The 17,224-nt window shown below is 34.4% G+C and overlaps 2 protein-coding genes across 5 annotated transcripts; both read left to right on the forward strand.

Moving 5' to 3' along the window:
- The first annotated feature begins 1,888 nt into the window (after window positions 1–1,888).
- LOC140825311 (transcription factor bHLH48-like) lies at window positions 1,889–10,191 on the forward strand. 4 transcript variants are annotated; one of them, XM_073187004.1, is made up of 8 exons: window positions 1,889–2,311; window positions 2,752–3,194; window positions 3,313–3,447; window positions 3,543–3,608; window positions 8,553–8,621; window positions 9,041–9,112; window positions 9,257–9,465; window positions 9,695–10,191. In XM_073187004.1, exons 1-8 carry the CDS (start codon window positions 2,233–2,235, stop codon window positions 9,732–9,734), a joined length of 1,113 nt encoding a protein of 370 aa, XP_073043105.1. In that variant the 5' UTR covers window positions 1,889–2,232; the 3' UTR covers window positions 9,735–10,191. The 4 variants fall into 4 exon arrangements, with proteins under 4 accessions (XP_073043105.1, XP_073043106.1, XP_073043107.1 ...); XM_073187005.1 differs by lacking the exon at window positions 9,695–10,191 and having other exon boundaries at window positions 1,890–2,311; window positions 2,752–3,179; window positions 9,257–9,688; XM_073187006.1 differs by lacking the exon at window positions 9,695–10,191 and having other exon boundaries at window positions 1,893–2,598; window positions 2,694–3,194; window positions 9,257–9,688.
- A 2,444-nt stretch (window positions 10,192–12,635) lies between these two features.
- LOC140825313 (uncharacterized) lies at window positions 12,636–13,314 on the forward strand. Its single transcript, XM_073187008.1, has one exon. The coding sequence runs from the start codon at window positions 12,717–12,719 to the stop codon at window positions 13,062–13,064; it is 348 nt and encodes a 115-aa protein (XP_073043109.1). The 5' UTR covers window positions 12,636–12,716; the 3' UTR covers window positions 13,065–13,314.
- The last annotated feature ends 3,910 nt before the right edge of the window (window positions 13,315–17,224 follow it).

The raw sequence follows: 17,224 nt of genomic DNA on the forward strand, positions 1-17,224 counted from the left end.
CAAGAAGATTAAAAAAAAAAAAACGAATCATGCAAATAGTTAGTAGGCAAAAATTTGTATGAGACGGTCTCACGGGTCGTATTGTGTGAGACGGATCTTTATTTGGGTCACCCATGAAATTGTATTACTTTTTATGCTAAAAGTATTACTTTTTATTGTGAATATGGGTAGGATTGACCCGTCTCACAGATTATGATCCGTGAGACGGTCTCACATATGTGAGACCCACTCTAGTTAGAAAACCTTACATTTAACTAAAATACGTAAGATGGCTACCTCTTTCCCCTTAGGTTCACCATAAGCTTTTATCATGTTCTTTTAACATAATTAATTCCTAAAAAACTATCACAGACTGTGATATATTAAACTAGTGGTTTGTATTCATCAAACATCGAAGTTCCAATTTTGAAATTAAGTCTCGGATTTGAAACTTCCACGTAACAATCTCCAGCCCAAACCCAAAAAAAAAAAAAAAACTATGATATATTATAGGTATGAAGAAAGGGCGACACTTTCTTTGCATTAAGATGGAAATGAGATGAAAATTTGGTTGGAAATAGGCATGTTTAACGGATCGGGTCCATAAGTATTGAACTTGGTCCGATATGGATTAGCCAGACTAGACTCGTTCCGATTCCTGTTTTGGAACCAGATCCGACCTGTTATCGGTCAATAAATCTCAATAGTGTATTCATTAGTCGTAAAAAATATTCAAGTTTTTTTTAGTTTTTATGATTAGTCTGTATTGTTTCAATTCAAAATAAGGAATAAAAAAATGTTCATTAATTTTATGTTAGAAAATAATAATAGTCGGGCCCGAAACTGGTTTGATACGGAGCGGAACCAGACTACAAATCATAGAAGCGGTCCATGGTTCAGATTGGTTCCAAGGTTTTTATCTCAAAATGGGAACCAGTTTCGAACCTGTTCCGATACCACCCGGTTTCGAACCTGTTCCGATACCACTCGATCCGAAGCCGTGAAACATGACTAGATGAAACAATAAGTGAAACGGATGCTACCCTCTGTTAAATGGGCCCATTCATGACCAAATTTCATCCAGCTGGTATTTTTAGTCAGTGCTTTAATTTACATTTAATGTCGGGTCCTTTTCCAAGCAAAGTCTAGACTCTTTCGTCTTCCTGTTTCTTTATGTGGGCATATGGCTACATATCGATATTCTAATCCATTTTTTTTCTTTTGTTTTATGTATTATTTCATACATATATATCAAGAAATTCACTTGGAACTTTGATAGAAAGGATCCAGTCTCAGAAAACTACGTATTTTAGGACAATATAGCCGGTCAATAAGTAAGCTTTCATATAATGGCGCCTTCTTCTGTCTTATTCTTTATTATTAACTTGAATTTCGGAGAGGTCGAATTTTATTTCCCATATTCCGTTCGCACTATACCAGTCGGAGTGGAACTGTTTTGTCTAGATTGGAAGGAAGATTTTGGAACCAGCATCATACATAAATACAAATATGATTTCAACTTTTCATATTTATCTACTGTCCCCTAGTCCAATCACGAAAGATCTGCATGTGTTTCTCGGATGCTAGGTAGGATCTTTTTTTTTGTGGGGTTTATCTTTCTTAATATGTCGATGATTTGACTCGTGTAAATGGAAAATAATGAGAGAAAAAGATGGCGAACTTTGAGATAAAAGAAAGAAAGCAGATGATTTCTAAAATATGGACCCAGTCGATACTCTGACATCCACGCAGCAGAGGGCAAAAGTATACCAACACTATCTCTGAACCAGCTTCGATAATAATATTAATAATAATAAGTTCGAGTTTGTAGATTTCTTGAACTCATTCTACCCTCACCCAATTGCTATATTTGAAGCTGAGATGAAGAATTTTGGTTGCAGTTTTCTGTGTGATGGCTCGAGCCACGAGGGATGTTTGTGATATTTCGGCAGTCCCTGTCAGCCAGTCATTTTAAAAAGACGATAGCTTTCAAGGCCAAGTTGATTTCTGCTCCACTCATAGTAATCATCCGTATATATCAACGTCATTGTATTACGTGGATTCGACTAAATTTTTTGGAGGGAAAGATTCCAGACCTAAACAACAAAAATCAAATCCCTGTCATACATCGACAAGTGAGAGAGCAGGCGAGTTTTACATTCAACATCTCCCCGCGCGAGCGACTGAAACCAGAAGAATGGATTTTTACCAATGCTCGCCATTGACGTGGAAGCTTTTCACAGAGAAAACTGAATGCCTCATTCAGAACTTTTAAGGAATTATAGAGCTCCACTTCCCTTCTTTTTTCCTTCATCTCGTAGAGATATTTCAAGCACTTCCACTTTTCCGAAACCTTCAGAGTTTGCACTTTTTTCCCTGTTTGGAAATTGTATCAAACACTTTGTGCGTATGCATGTTTTTTTTTTTAAATATCGGTTTTTGAGGACAGAAACTTCAATTTAATGAGTAGTTGTCATTTGGTGGTGGGTTCAATTTGCTTGATTGGAAAATTGGGTTTTCAAGTTTTATTGACGGTATTTCTAATTCTGGAATTTCAGTTCTCGATACTCGAAGTCGAAATTTGCTGAAGTTAGGGGTGGAACTGGCTTAAAGATCCCTGTACATTCATTGTCTGCTTACTTTTAGTCGATTCAGAGTTTATTTTCTATCTTTCGCGCGGCCGAACTTTGGATTTTCAGAATTTTGAGTTTCAGATAAATTGTTTGCCGTAGCTGATTAGTGACTTTTTCTCAATTATGGAACCGCAATTAGAAGAAACTCAGCTGCAATTTAGATCCGGAATACGCGGGTCAAATTCCCAACAATTGGGCTTTGGTCTCTTGCAAGCCCACGGCGTAATATCCACTCAAACTCCACAAGAGACCGGCGGGAGCTCTTTCACGGCGCTTCTCGAACTTCCGCCGCCACAGGCGGTGGAACTCTTAGTGAACGAAGATTTTCGGGAAAAAACTCTGCCGCTCATTTATCATTGCAATACTGCCCTCATCAACCGAGCTTCTAAGTTTTCAGTTTTCGATACGGCCGGCAGTGCACCGGAGGGTAACTACGTGGTGTCAGGTTCTTGCTCTATGAAACCAGATGTCGTGAAGCAAGAGCCACCGGACTTTGATTCGCACCTTAATTCATCTACGCCTGCAGCTTCAAATCAAAGTCCCAAGAGCCTGAAGCGGAAGGAGAAGGCGAAGGAGAAAAAGGCAATTTTCGAATCCCCGACCTTCATATTCATGGAATTTTCTTTTTGGGGACCTTCTATGATAATTCACCCATTTCATGAAATTTTCACATTCTTTTCCGAAAATACATTTCTTTCAGGTTAACGAACTGGACATAAAGAGCAAAAAAGTGGCGCCGAATGATATTTCTGTAGGCAGTGGAGACAAGCTGCCGTACATCTATGTTAGAGCACGCCGTGGCCAAGCCACAGATAGCCATAGTTTAGCTGAAAGGGTAGCACTCTTAACCTCGTAATTATGTTAATAATCTTTGATTAGCAGCTTAAAATTTTGTCAGCTTGTTTTCAGATAACGTGTTTTTTTATACAGGCGAGGAGAGAGAAGATTAACGCTAGAATGAAACAATTACAGGAGCTGGTCCCTGGATGCAACAAGGTTAGCTGTCATTTTCTGGTGCCTTGTTGGTTGGCACAAAGACAATTGTTTCCCTATTATTAGTAATTCATTCGGATCTTAGTTCTATATAATCACAATTAAAAGATACAACATTTGTGTAAAGTAGAAAGGCATGAGTTTGCACTGGCGGAACCCATTATGAACGGAGGTGGAGCCGATAGATTAAACGCTCCCACGAACCAAAACATATTTGAATTTTAATCTATATTTTTTCAAACTTGTAGTCTCGTCTTCCAAATTCGTTGAGTCGTCTCCCTAAATACAAATCCTTCCGGACTTATAGACAGGGCTGCACGTCAGGAGCCCGAAAACCTGAAAATCTAGTCGACTCCAGTTGAATGTGGTCGGATCAATTCCTATTTTGTAAAATCAGGTGGTTTTATTCCCACATCCGGGTAACTTAAGTTAACTAGATATTAAATCAAAAATGTAAAATTTTATCTTTCATATATTCGGGTTATATGTTTTTCATAATTTTGTATATTTAAAAGTAGAAAAAAAAATCGATAACTCCGTCGCTGTCAACTTTATAATGGGGGAATAGGAAGAAAAGATGATGGGATTACACCAATAGAAGGGGCTACCCTTGAATTGTCCCTCTCATGATTCTTACATTTCGGTTCACCTTTTGGCCCTTTGCATTGGGTCGTTACCTGTCATTCTAAGGACATTGTTGTAATTTGCTGCTTCACATCACCTCTTTTTCACTAAACGATCTTGCCTCAGGTTATGGTTCACACTTTGGACTATTTCTTTGTGATCCCGCACAAAAAATAGGCACGAATATTCCACGTTTTATTTTATGATTTGGATTTATTATTTTAGCTTGGAAGAAGTGATTTTAGGAGTTAGGTATTAAATACTGGAGTTATGATTATCGATTGCGTTCTGTTAGTATTTTAACGGGAAAAACATGGAAAATCAAATTTTATCAAAGGGCAATTGGCTTGGTTGTTTTCTTTTATGTCAGTTTTTTCTAGTTTTCTACCTCAGAATTTCTCTTCATCATACTTTTTTCCTTTCAAATATTTTTGAGTGTTCTCAAGAGTCTACGTTGACTTCAGTGGCAATTTTTTGTTTCTGGAAGAAAGTAGGCAAATTTTAAGGTACATTGAAATGAAAAGCCAAATGTTCGTGTCAGATTAATATTATTTGCGATGGTGGGTTATGTTCATTGTTGAATTCTCTTGAGTCTTGTCTAAAAAGTTCGAGCTTGTGCGAGGTGATACGATCAGTATTTTTATCCTCTGACACACCCCGCACTTGTAAGGCAGGGATAAAGTGATGTATACTCGGAATTGATATCCAAGATGTATATGTGAAAGTCGGTCAAATATTAGCAACAAAAGCCATCGATTCCATCTTAAGAAATATATGGGAGTTTTTGTGCACTAGAGGTTTCAAACTTGTAAACCCATACATCTGATACCATATTAAAACCGGGACAATTTAAAAAGTAGGAGTGAGAAAGAAGTTATTTAAAAAACGAGGACTCTGACTTTTTTTTTTAAGAAACAAGGAGTTGACTCCTGATTATTATATTAGCCGTAATTAAACTTTTAACTTAATCAATTAATTGTCTTCTTCTCTTTCTTCTCGGTCGACACACATATTTCCCAATTAAAATTTACGAGCCATCTATCCTTCGACCCAGAAAAATTGGTCGACCAAAATTAAATTGGTCGACCAAGAAGAAATTGATGTTGGTCGACCAAGAAAAACACCTTGGTCGACCAAGAAGAAATTTCTTCTTGGTCGAACAAAAGACCAACACCTTGGTGGACCAAGAAGAAATTGGTGTTGGTCGACCAACAAGAACACCTTGGTCGACCAAGAAGAAATTGGTGTTGGTCGACCAACACCAATTTCTCTTTGGTCGACCAAGGTGTTGGTCTTTTGGTCGACCAAGAAGAAATTTCTTCTTGGTAGACCAAAGGACCATGGTCTACCAAGAAGAACCATGGTCTACCAAGAAGAAATCAAGAAGAAATTTCTTTTTGGTAGACCAAAGGACCAAAATGTTGGTCCACCAAAAAGAAATTTCTTCTTAGTCGATCAATAAAATTTTGGGTCGACCCAAAATATTGGAATTTTGGGTATATTCAAAAGGCTGAAACTTTGGGTCGACCCAAGTTGATGCATAAATGTTACTTTGTCGACCCAATATAGTTAAATCATGTAATATTATGTAATGAAATTGTGATTCATATGTTAAAATATGCAATATAGTTGTGAAATTATTATCCATATGTTAAAACATGTAATTGTGATTTTTATGTTAAAACATGTAATTCAATTGAAATTGTGATAACATATAATTGTGATTTTTATGTTAAATCATGTAATTCAATTGAAATTGTATTCATATGTTAAAATAGTAACATAGTTGTGAAATTGAGATTTATATGTCAAAATATATAACATAATAAGTTAAAACATATTACATTATAGAACATGCTATACTTGTGATTATGTAATTGTGATTTATATATTCAAACATGTAACATAATTGTGAAATTGTGATTCATATGTTAAAACATATAATATACTTGTGAAATTGTGATTCATATGTTAAAACATGCAACAAAGTTATGAAATTGTGATTCATATGTTAAAATATATAACATAATTGTGAAATTTGTGAAATTGTAATTCATATGTTAAAACATGGAACATAGTTGTGAAATTGTGATTCATATGTTAAAATATAATTGTGAAATTTGTGAAATTATGATTCATATGTTAAAACATATAACATAGTTGTGAAATTCTGATTCATATGTTAAAACACTGATTCATATGTTAAAACATGTAACATAGTCGTGAAATTGTGATTCATATGGTAAAACATATAACATAATTGTGAAATTGTGTCGACCGAGTTAAATATGTGATTCATATGTTAAAACATGTAATATTATATAACACAATTGTGAAATTGTGTTTCATATGTTAAAACAACATGTAACATAGTTGGTTGTGAAATTGTGATTCATATGTTAAAACATATAATATAGTTGTGAAATTATGATTCATATGTTAAAACATATAACATAATTGTGTTCACATGTTAAAACATATAACATAATTGTGACTCATATGTCAAAACACATGTAACATAGTTGTGAAATTGTGACTCATATGTCATAACATGTAACATTATAGCACATACTTGTGAAATTATGTTAAAAATATGCAACATTAGTCAAAACAACATGTAACATAGTTGGTTTTGAAATTGTGACTCATATGTTAAAACATATAACATAATTGTGAAATTATTATTCATATGTTAAAACAACATGTAACATAGTTGGTTGTGAAATTGTGATCCATATGTTAAAACATGTAGCATAGTTGTGAAATCGTGATTCATATGTTAAAACATCTAACATAATTATGAAATTGTGACTCATATGTCAAAACACATGTAACATAGTTGTGAAATTGTGACTCATATGTCAAAACATGTAACATTATAGAACATATTTGTGAAATTATATGTTTCATATGTTAAAAACATGCAACATTGGTAAAAATTGTGTAATTATCCGTCAAAATTAAAAAATTATCGGTCATGTTTGTCAAATATATGGATTCATGTGTTAAAAAAAGGGTCGACCCAAAAGCAACCTTGATCGACCCAAAATCAACCTGGTCGACCCAAATATAACAAGGTCAACCCAGAAATTAACGACGGTTTGAATTTAACTGTCGCTAATTAGCGACTTTTTAAACCTGTCGCCGATTTATTTAGCGACGGATCGTATTAAACCGTCGCCACGTTTATTTCAACCGTCGCTAATAGCAACGATTTATAAAGACCGTCGCGGATTTATTTAGCGACGGATTACCGACGACTTTTTTAATCCGTCACTAATAGCGACAGTTTAATACAATCCGTCGCTAATTTTGGTCTTTATAGCTTGGTCGACCAAGGGAATGTTCTCCCATGCCAAAGCTGCTTGGGTCGACCAAGCATTGAGATCGACCAAACTTTGTTCGACCTAATTTTTGGACCAAGTACCAAGATTCTGGTCTTGGTCGACCTAGACCAAAACTTGTTGGTCGACCAAGACCATTGGTCGACCAAGACCAAAATTTTGGTCTTGGTCGACCGATTGCTTTGCTTAGGAATCTGGTCGACCAAAATTTTGGTCGATTTTAAGTGTGGATTGATTTTTTTTTTCAAGTAAATTGACTAATCTCAATAAATCGAAATAAATGTGAAAGATAAATTGTCTTGAGAAGAAGTCGACGAAAAAAAGATTTAGATTTGGAGTCGACTGAAATGAGAGTGAATGCAGTGTTAAGGGTTTCTAAATCAAATTTAATAATATATTTATGTTTAAACATAAGGACATTTATGTAAATTGACTCATGAATCCTTTTTTTTAAATAAATCACTTTTGGATCCCTTTTCCCTAAATTTCCCTATTAAAACCTCACTTGTCCCGGAAGCTTAAGCTCGTGGAGATGCAGTCAATAGTTTTATGCTTTGAGATGAATCTCCTGAAAACAACAAGGATCGCATTTGCTGGAATATTTCCAATTCTAGCCTTTGAATTTTTTTAAACTACTGCCACTTAGTTATAGTCTTCTGCCTTAGTTAACTGACTGTGTTATGACATGTTTAGTAGAATCTTGATACATAATTTTTTCCTTCACAACAGTCTCTAATCACGGGTCTCTGAGGAATGGCGAATGGACTCATATACTCTTTTAAATAAAAGTCTTTTGCACGAGCCTGTTTTCAGCTATAATGGGCCATTCTTATCTTTCTTTTGTTGTCAGTTAGTACTCTCTGAATTTTTGTCGAATGTGTGAAAAATATCTGACGCCTCTTTGGTTGATGCGATATCATCGACCCTTCAGAGTGAGTTTTTTAATTTGAAGACTCTTTTTGTGCCCTGTACTGTACAGATTTCAGGGACTGCAATGGTATTGGATGAGATAATAAACCACGTGCAAGCACTTCAACGGCAAGTGGAGGTCTGACTTGGTGCACTCTCACCACTTATGATTTATTCTGAATTTGAATTATACCTGGTGGAATACTTGGATATAAAACACGCCACACCACTTATTCTTCTGTCTCCTCGAATCTCCTGGAAGACTAAAAAATGGTAGAAAACAGTCCCCATATCTTCGACTTGTAGTTTTAGATATCTGTTTTTGTTTTCGGTCTTTATTAAGGCAGGAAGTTGTTGGCCTTAATGAACTGGGTATCAGAAGGCTGATTAAAAGATCTGCATTGAACAGCAAAATTATTGTAATCGAACACTCTTAAATGACCGTTTAGCTATTAAAAATTAGTTACTTGAGCAGTTTGTTCTCGTATCCTCGACTCCTCGTCCACCTTTATTGCCTGCCGGTTTTCAGCTAATCAGAAATGTTTCTTTTGACCCCAGTTTTTATCTATGAGACTTGCTGCCGTTAACCCGAGAAGTGATATCAACCATGATGCCTTCTTGGCTGAAGAAGTAAGTATATATTAACGATAAAACAGATATCACTGAAAAAAATATCAAAATGAGCGAAGAACTCGCAAATCACTATAATTATATCATCCACTTGCATATATGCAAGACTTTTAAATTTTTTTTCTGACAAAATTGTTCATGTAGAGTGAACCAGCAGTTGATAATAATTACCAAAGCATGTTTACTGCATCCATGTGGCCCGAAGGCCAAATCAGTGGGAGCAGACAGCAATATCAGCAGTTGTGGCACTTTGAGGGGCATCAGCAGCCCATCTGGGGCAGAGTAGAAGACAAATCTAAATTCATTACTACAGAAAATTCGCTTTTCAAGCTTCGATTTTTCATCAAATTCAGGTACTATAAGTTAACAATGGCACAGTTTGTTATTTTTAAGAGAAGTTAGTTGGCCTTTGTATCAAAGGCGATCTGTATCAGGGGACTCCTGGATTTTGGTGTGGATTGTAGCTTAATGTAGCTTAGAGTGCGAAACATAAGAAATAATTTGGTCATGATTTGGGGCGTTTCTCGGCAATGTTTGATTGAGGAAAAGAATTAAAAAACGTGATAATTAATTTGTTTTTAGGTACTGGAAAGCTGAAATGAAAAGTAATGATTGTGCATGAAAGTGATTGGGCAGAGTGTCTTTGCTTGCTTCCTTACGTTGACATTGGATCCTCGTCTCAATCAACAATAATGTGTGTATTTATGTCTTGTGAGATTATGTGGAACTAACTCTGATGTCGTTTATGTTGCCATAGCTTCTCTATGCTCGAGTCAGCTGAAAATTGAGCTCTGAAGGAAGACAGAGTTTTTCAGGTAGCTCAGCCTGTATATAGCATATATCTTAGCAATTAGAGAGGTCTTCTCATTAGGGAGCCGTGATTTCCGTGTATTACGTCGCTGGAAATCCTCATTCGAGTCTAGATATAAGAAGATTAAGTCGTTAAACGTATTGATTTGTTGCTAATCTAAGGTAAACACGTTGTTCCATCTTAGTAAGTGTCATATTTATTAGGATGATTGATTCAAATGTAAACATAAATTATAACTAATTTACGACGTTCGATGAAGCTATTATCAGCCTTGCTGACTGTTATTTTGGCAGCAAAAGTAGTGGAAATGCCTTGAGCAGTGAGCGATGTGTGCTGCTTGAAATTATCCGGACTTTGTTCTTGAATTGTATGCTCAGCATTCTTAGGTATGGCTGTGCCATGCATCATAATTTCATGACAACTTTCTAGAATCACCAATTTTTAAACAAATGTACCATTTTTTTTTAAATTTAATTGCCAAACCTTTAGAAATCTTTGCGGCTAAATTAAAAGAAATGCATGAATTATTGTTTCTTTTCTGGTTCTGGAACCTTTCTTTTATAACCCTCAGAGTTGAGTATTTTAGACAAAACCTTTAACTGTATACCCATTATACTTGCTGATTCTGTGCCTTTTTCGTATCAATTTATGGCTTTTCACGTCTTCTCTTCTCGCGGCCCTATTAGCGCAGAGGGTGCGCAAAATCGGATTGGTATGATAAAAAAAATTAATATTATTGGTTATGCAAAATTTCAAATCAATCTAAACCATAAATAATTAGAAACCAACGGTTTGTTTGGTTCAGATGATCAATAAATGTTTGATATTTCATTAGAACATATTGCGGATTTTTTTATTGAAAAATCCATACAGCTAGAGACTTAATTTATACAAGGGATGTCAAGCTAAACATTTTCAATAGTAATTATTATGGATTTTAAATACATTTTAAAAATAATTTCCTAAATCAATTAATCTAAATACAACTTAAAATTCAAGACCTTATGATATTAATTATTAACTTATAAAAAAGGGATTATGATTTCTCAAGTTCTTGTCTAGGTTAATGTTCTAAAATTTCTTTATAAGAGCTGGAATTGAACACTGAAAACAGAACTAAAAAAATTATAATTTCAGTTTCAATTTTTATTCGAACTTTTTCAAAATTCAAACTTTTCCAACAAATAGTGGAATGGCGTTTGGTTACAATAAACTTTCGAAGTTTTACGCCAAAATTTTCGCAAACAAAATGACCATGTTTTAAGGTTGCATTATCACCGTCCTGAAAGATCTTTATTCCGTTATCGATGATATTTTAAGATTAAGTATGTCTTCCAATATTTCATTATCTCGGCACTGAAAGATAAGGGATAGTCATGTCACTCGTTTGGTGTCATCCTTTTTGTAAATGTACTTGAGATCGTTGCATTAGACCCTTCCAAGTCGAGACTTGCTGCCCTGATTATCGAACTCGAACTCGAAGACACCGTGTCCTCCACCTGTGGCGGCAAATGGAGTATTAGTTCTCGAGACTCTCAAAGAAAATGTACATAATCAAACTCTTCTATATATTTGATTTACTAAGAAAAATATTTGTAGCTTGTGTCAGAAAACTGCTTTAGGACTGCTGATATATATATATGATGTGTAATCATATTCTTTGTTTAGTTGACTGTTTCGAAGTTGTTAGTGCTTGTGAATTTTTAACGAGGTTTTCTTGCTTCAATACACGTTCCCAAACTTGTATAGCTGTACTAAAAAAAGGAGAAACTATTCAAGTAAAGAGAGAAGCTTTATTCTTTCTTATTCTTTGTTTTACTTTTCCCATTTGCTTACTTTTTCTTTATTCAAAATAACTACAGTATGTATATATGAGGGAGTAGACTGGTCTTCATCACTAAAACTACAACCTGAAATGCTGCGACTGAGTACCGGCAAACATCAGCAGCCCACATTCAGATGAGTGACCTAATCCATTACACGGACGTCTACAGAACGCACATTGGAATACGTGAAAGAATCGTGGCCATTCTGCAAAGAGGCGCCAAACGATCAAGAAGTTTGCCGGACATTTCTCTGGGAAGCTTGGCACATAATACATGGACAAGGAAATGACGATTACTTTTGCCGCAACTCTAATAAGAAGTGGAACTTAAAATGTGAATGCAAGCATTACAAATATCTCATGTATATGTATGATCAATATGATGAAATACATACATGTACCATAAGAGAAAGCACGTGAATCTATGAATGGCATATATAAAATTATTGAATATAAATCAAAATAAAATTCTTTGCATAAAAGCTCATGTATAACAACAATTTATTATTCACAAATTATCCATTGCCTTTCATGATAAAGTACAAAATGTTTGGTGTCATGATGTTGTAATATCATGAATGTTTAATATATTAACCTCATATATTTATGACACACGTGTACGCGCAACGTGTGTCTCGGTGGCTAGTTGTAATGAAATCTCTCTACTCATTAAATGAACATTTATTTTTAAATTAAATTTGAATGTTATAAATGTGGAAATTTTCTTTACTATTAATTTAGCATACATCCAGTCCTACTTATTCGATTTATATCAAAAGGAACAAAACTATCAACCCCAATATTGAACTTGGACTTGTGATGGGAAATCTGGGGAAGTAAGTGCTATTTTTTGTAATTTTAAGGGACTGGATTATCAATAGCAACTTTGGCAACGACGTCGTAGCTATGCCGTCAAGTTGTAAGAGCCCGAGTTTTCCTCCAAACCCTTCTCATTTTGCTCTCATGAAATGGCATCTTTCAAGCCATTCGCTATCGCTGCAATCTCTCTTCGATCTCGCCTCAGCCCCTCCCTAAGGACCCGATCCGGCGGTGGAGGAGGGCATAGCCGTTGGACCAGCCCAGGACACGAGGATCAGCCCAAAGGTTACCTATTTAATCGCACGCCATTGCTACCAGGGGAATCGAGGAAATGGGAGGACTGGGAGCTGCCGTGTTATATCACTAGTTTCCTTACAGTCGTGATACTTGGGGTGGGCCTCAACGCCAAGCCGGATCTCACGATCGAGACGTGGGCGCACCAGAAAGCCCTTGAGCGGCTCGAATTCGAGTCGTCCCAGCCCGTGGAATCTGATTGAGAAACCTTCGTCGTTTTTATCGGGTGTGGCTTTGTTTAAACCTTTTTTTGGCCATTAAGCCAGGGCCTTTTGTCTGATATATTAAGTTCTGGAGAAATAGATGTAACAGACTTCTTGTCATTTGCAAATTCCCGAGTTTGGAATTTTCTCTGTTGAATTTGAAGTTGTTCCTTTCGTGGGATATTAGCTAATGATATTTCAGTTTGTTGATTTACTGGAAGTTATAAATGGTTTATACATACGATGCTTTTTGGTTTATACTTATGTTGCTGATGATTTTTCGTTTGATGTTCTATCTATTTTTAGTTTAATGAAAGTTAATATGATGTTATGTAAGAATTACGGAGACACTAATCCCGTGTTGTTGCCACGGCCATTTCTGACATTTTTGCTAGATATTGTGGTTATTCTGCATCTCTTCCTCACTGTTTCTTGCTTTTGCCTGAATCGTAACTTTTATTCACGCATCGAGTTTAATCCACGCTCTATGGAACACTACGTATATTAAGTGTTCTTCGTTCGTTTACATGTATAAATGTTATATATAGTCTTTACGTTTTAGGAAGTGTTATTAGTGTGTTAAAATGGACATTGAAGTTGAGCTTTTTCAGACTGTAATTTGATGCTAACTGATTATCATAGTGGTGGTAGTTCACACTTCAGATATGCTTATTCCTTTGAAGGAACCATCAAAGAAATCATACGAGATTCCACTCTTTTTTGTATTGAATAACTAGGCGTATTGAAGTTTTAATTTTGCGAGTGCATTATGTGGAATGACCAAGTATATGAAAAAGTGTTCAATGGTCCTGCTGTGTTGCGTGGCTGCTGATGTGGTACGTAGATCAAGATATTGTGTATAGGCTATTGTATGTTATAAAAAAATTGAGTTACTTTTTTATCTTTATCTATACCAATTTCCTACAAATCATTTGAGAAGCTTATTTGGATTCACACTTGCAAATTTTGGTTGTCCGTATTGGGTTACCTATACCTGTGAACGAACTTTCGAGGTTGTCCTTCACAAAGTGTATGATTGATGGAGTTGATGACTTTGTTTCTCCTTGTCACATCTCCTAGGTTTCCACTGTTCTAGCTTGGCGTTTGTTGGCATTGCTGATCAGAAAAATGTTTGCTGAGAACGATAGATTTAGCCTGTTGCCACAGAACTATGAGATGGCTTAGCATTTAGCAATGGTGCTTTCTCATTTAGTTATATCGAGGTTAAATTTGAATAGTTTATATTCTAATAATGCTGATTGAGCTTTTATCGTGTTCTCGATAACCTTTTTTACTCCTTCAAGATTTCTCCCCATACTATACCATTATCTAATAGTCACGTTTGATCTTCCTGAGACTCCACATCATTGTATGTTAAAAGCTGATGTCCTTTGTTCTTGGACACATTTAATGCTTTTGTCATGAGTCGTATATGAGTTTTGAACCTTGCTTGGATACATCATTTCCTTCCTAACATCTTACTTAACCCATGGCGGTCCACGTGACTATAATGGAGAGTGAGGTCTGTCTCTCTTGTTGAAGGTGTGGGAAGCAGTGGAAATCGACCTTCAGGCGACCCATAAACCCTTGAATCACGAACGATGAGTGGCGTGGGAATTGGGATTGGTTTTGTAGAAAGCCTTTAAACCCTTGAAAAAAAAAAGATGAATTTTATTTTTATTTTTTACTTTTTATTGTAGATATTATAGTTTCAGCCCTTGGTTACCACTAATTATTTGCACTAATTATTTTATTTTATCAAAAGGTTTATTTATAAATTTGGTTGTGTATTAAATCTATATTTATTAATTTGTATTTTTCATTCAATTTGTCAAACAATCAATCTAATTTATTTAAATATTTAATTCACTTGATTTATATGTATCATTATTATAATGAATTAAATGTTGAACAAAAGTGAATTAAAATTAATAACAAGTTTTAAACTTTAATTATTCAGCAAAAATTAAACTAATAGTTGAGTAATAAAATAATATATGTGTGTGCATTTCTTTAGGCACAACTATCAAAATATTAAAATGGGAGTTGAAATGTTACAAATAAATGAAGTGACTGACGTGTGTATACAAGATTTTTTCCACCAAATTCTATTTGTTTGGTTACGAAACCGAATAGGAAGAACCGATGGTTCTCTAAAAACTTGTAACCATTTTGCTGAATTACTTGGGCTTGATGGATCGTGAGCTGGCTCAATCGAATGGTTCTTATGAGGCCATGGACTTCTTTTAATGTGGCCTTGTTGGCTCATGGGCCAGAACAGCCCAATTAAAATACGATATTTTTGGTTTCATGGGCCATCTAGGCCACTTGAAATATGGGTCTTCTTGGACATAAGCTGGGCTAGACCAACTTCATTATGGGCTATCGTTATTGGCCGCTCCTACTGGCGTTCAGGGCCCTGGGAACAGCAGCGACGACCAGCCGTTTTACCATCTTTAATCTTTGGGTCAATAAAAAATATACGATCCATTTAAAATTTAATTAAATAAAAAGTATTTTGACTTTTTTAAATCGAAAGAAGGGAGTTGAATATGTTAGTTAGATAAGATCATTAATTAGTTCGTTAAAAAAAAATGAAGAGTAGGCCACTCTTCTACTTCTAATTTTTTATTATTTTTTAAAAATAAATTTATTATAAAAAATAAAAAAATGGAAGAGTGGGTCGCGAAGAGCACGACCCACTCTTCTACTTTTATTTTTTTAAAATAATTTTTTTTAAAAAGAAATAAAAAAATGAATAGAACTTCTAATTTTTTTATTTTTAAAATAATTTTTAAAATAATTTTTTTAAAATAAAAAAAATAAGAGTGCTCGACACTCTCTTTTAATTTTTTTTATTTTTTTATGTTTTTAAATAAAAAAATAAAAAGAATTGGTTGAGTGATAATGTTAAAGGTTTGGTTTAGAGTTTTGTTTAGGGTTTAGGGTTTGGGTCGAGTTTAGGTCGAGATGGGTTGAGTGGGTAGAAATTTTTGATATTTTTGAGTTTTCATCATTTTATAATAAATAATCCACTTTATATATGATTAGAATGTAAATATATATAAAAAAATTTATTTGTGTAAACATTAGTTATATGTTAATTTAAGTATGTTAGTTACAAAATTCATAACAAGTAGAAGAATGTATCTCTTATTCTAACAATGTGGGTTGAATTTATACTCACTAAAAATCTTAACAAATTTCATAATTCCACTAAAATTCATAACAAATTTTATAATAATAGAACTAAAAAAATTCATTACATATTCACTTTAATGAATATATATCGAAGCATATGAAATTAATGTTTATTGTATATAAACATTAACAAATTTGATAATTCTACTAAAATTCTTAACAAATTTTATAATAATAGAACTAAAAAAATTCATAACAAATTTCATTATATATTCACTTAATGAATGTATATCAAAGCATATGAAATTAATGTTTATTGTATGTAAACATTAACAAATTTTATAATTATACTAAAAATTTTAACAATTTTATAATAATACGATTCTCGATCCATGTGTTACAATATATTAATATATATATATATATATATACCCATCTCGACCCACCAAAATTGGGTCGCGTGGGTCGAGTATAATCTCGACCCAAATATTCTATCTCATTTAAAAATGATACAATCTTCTTACTGATCTCAAAAAATTAACTTTTTTTTTATGGAAACGTATCTTGATCCTAAAGTTAACTTACATTCAAAAAATTGAATTCTTCCAAATTTGACAAGACCCATAGATCGTGAAATCTTCCCGTCACGACCTTGGGTCGTGAAGCCCACAACTTGTGCTTCACGACCCAACACACTTTGTTGGGTCGTGAAGCACTTGAAGCACAAGTGCTTCATGTGGCTTCAAGTGCTTCACGCCCAAGGAGTCGTGAAGACTTGTGCTTCGCGACCCAGGGTCATGAAGTCGTGGGTCGTGATACAATTTTTGGTTTCACGATTCAGAGTGAATTTTTTCACTTCTGGGTCATGAACACTGACGAGATCCAATAAATTTTATATCTCAAAATAATTTTTTTTTTCAATATATGGTTTTTTCTTAGATTTGTTGTTTGTGGTTAATTGTTAGCGAGGATGGAAGGTTGAGAAAAAAAATATTTTTTGTGAAGATAAAAAATAAAAT

The sequence above is a fragment of the Primulina eburnea genome, chromosome 3, assembly GCF_022965805.1.
Source record: "Primulina eburnea isolate SZY01 chromosome 3, ASM2296580v1, whole genome shotgun sequence".
Lineage (NCBI taxonomy): Eukaryota > Viridiplantae > Streptophyta > Magnoliopsida > Lamiales > Gesneriaceae > Primulina > Primulina eburnea.

Excerpts from the sequence above, each read along its gene's own strand:
- LOC140825311 (XM_073187004.1), top strand. The coding sequence starts at position 2,233 with ATGCCTCATTCAGAACTTTTAAGGAATTATAGAGCTCCACTTCCCTTC. Across the intron at positions 3,609-8,552 it reads TGGTCCCTGGATGCAACAAG|ATTTCAGGGACTGCAATGGT; the intron begins GTTAGCTGTCAT and ends TGTACTGTACAG. Across the intron at positions 8,622-9,040 it reads CACTTCAACGGCAAGTGGAG|TTTTTATCTATGAGACTTGC; the intron begins GTCTGACTTGGT and ends TTTTGACCCCAG.
- LOC140825313 (XM_073187008.1), top strand. The coding sequence starts at position 12,717 with ATGGCATCTTTCAAGCCATTCGCTATCGCTGCAATCTCTCTTCGATCT.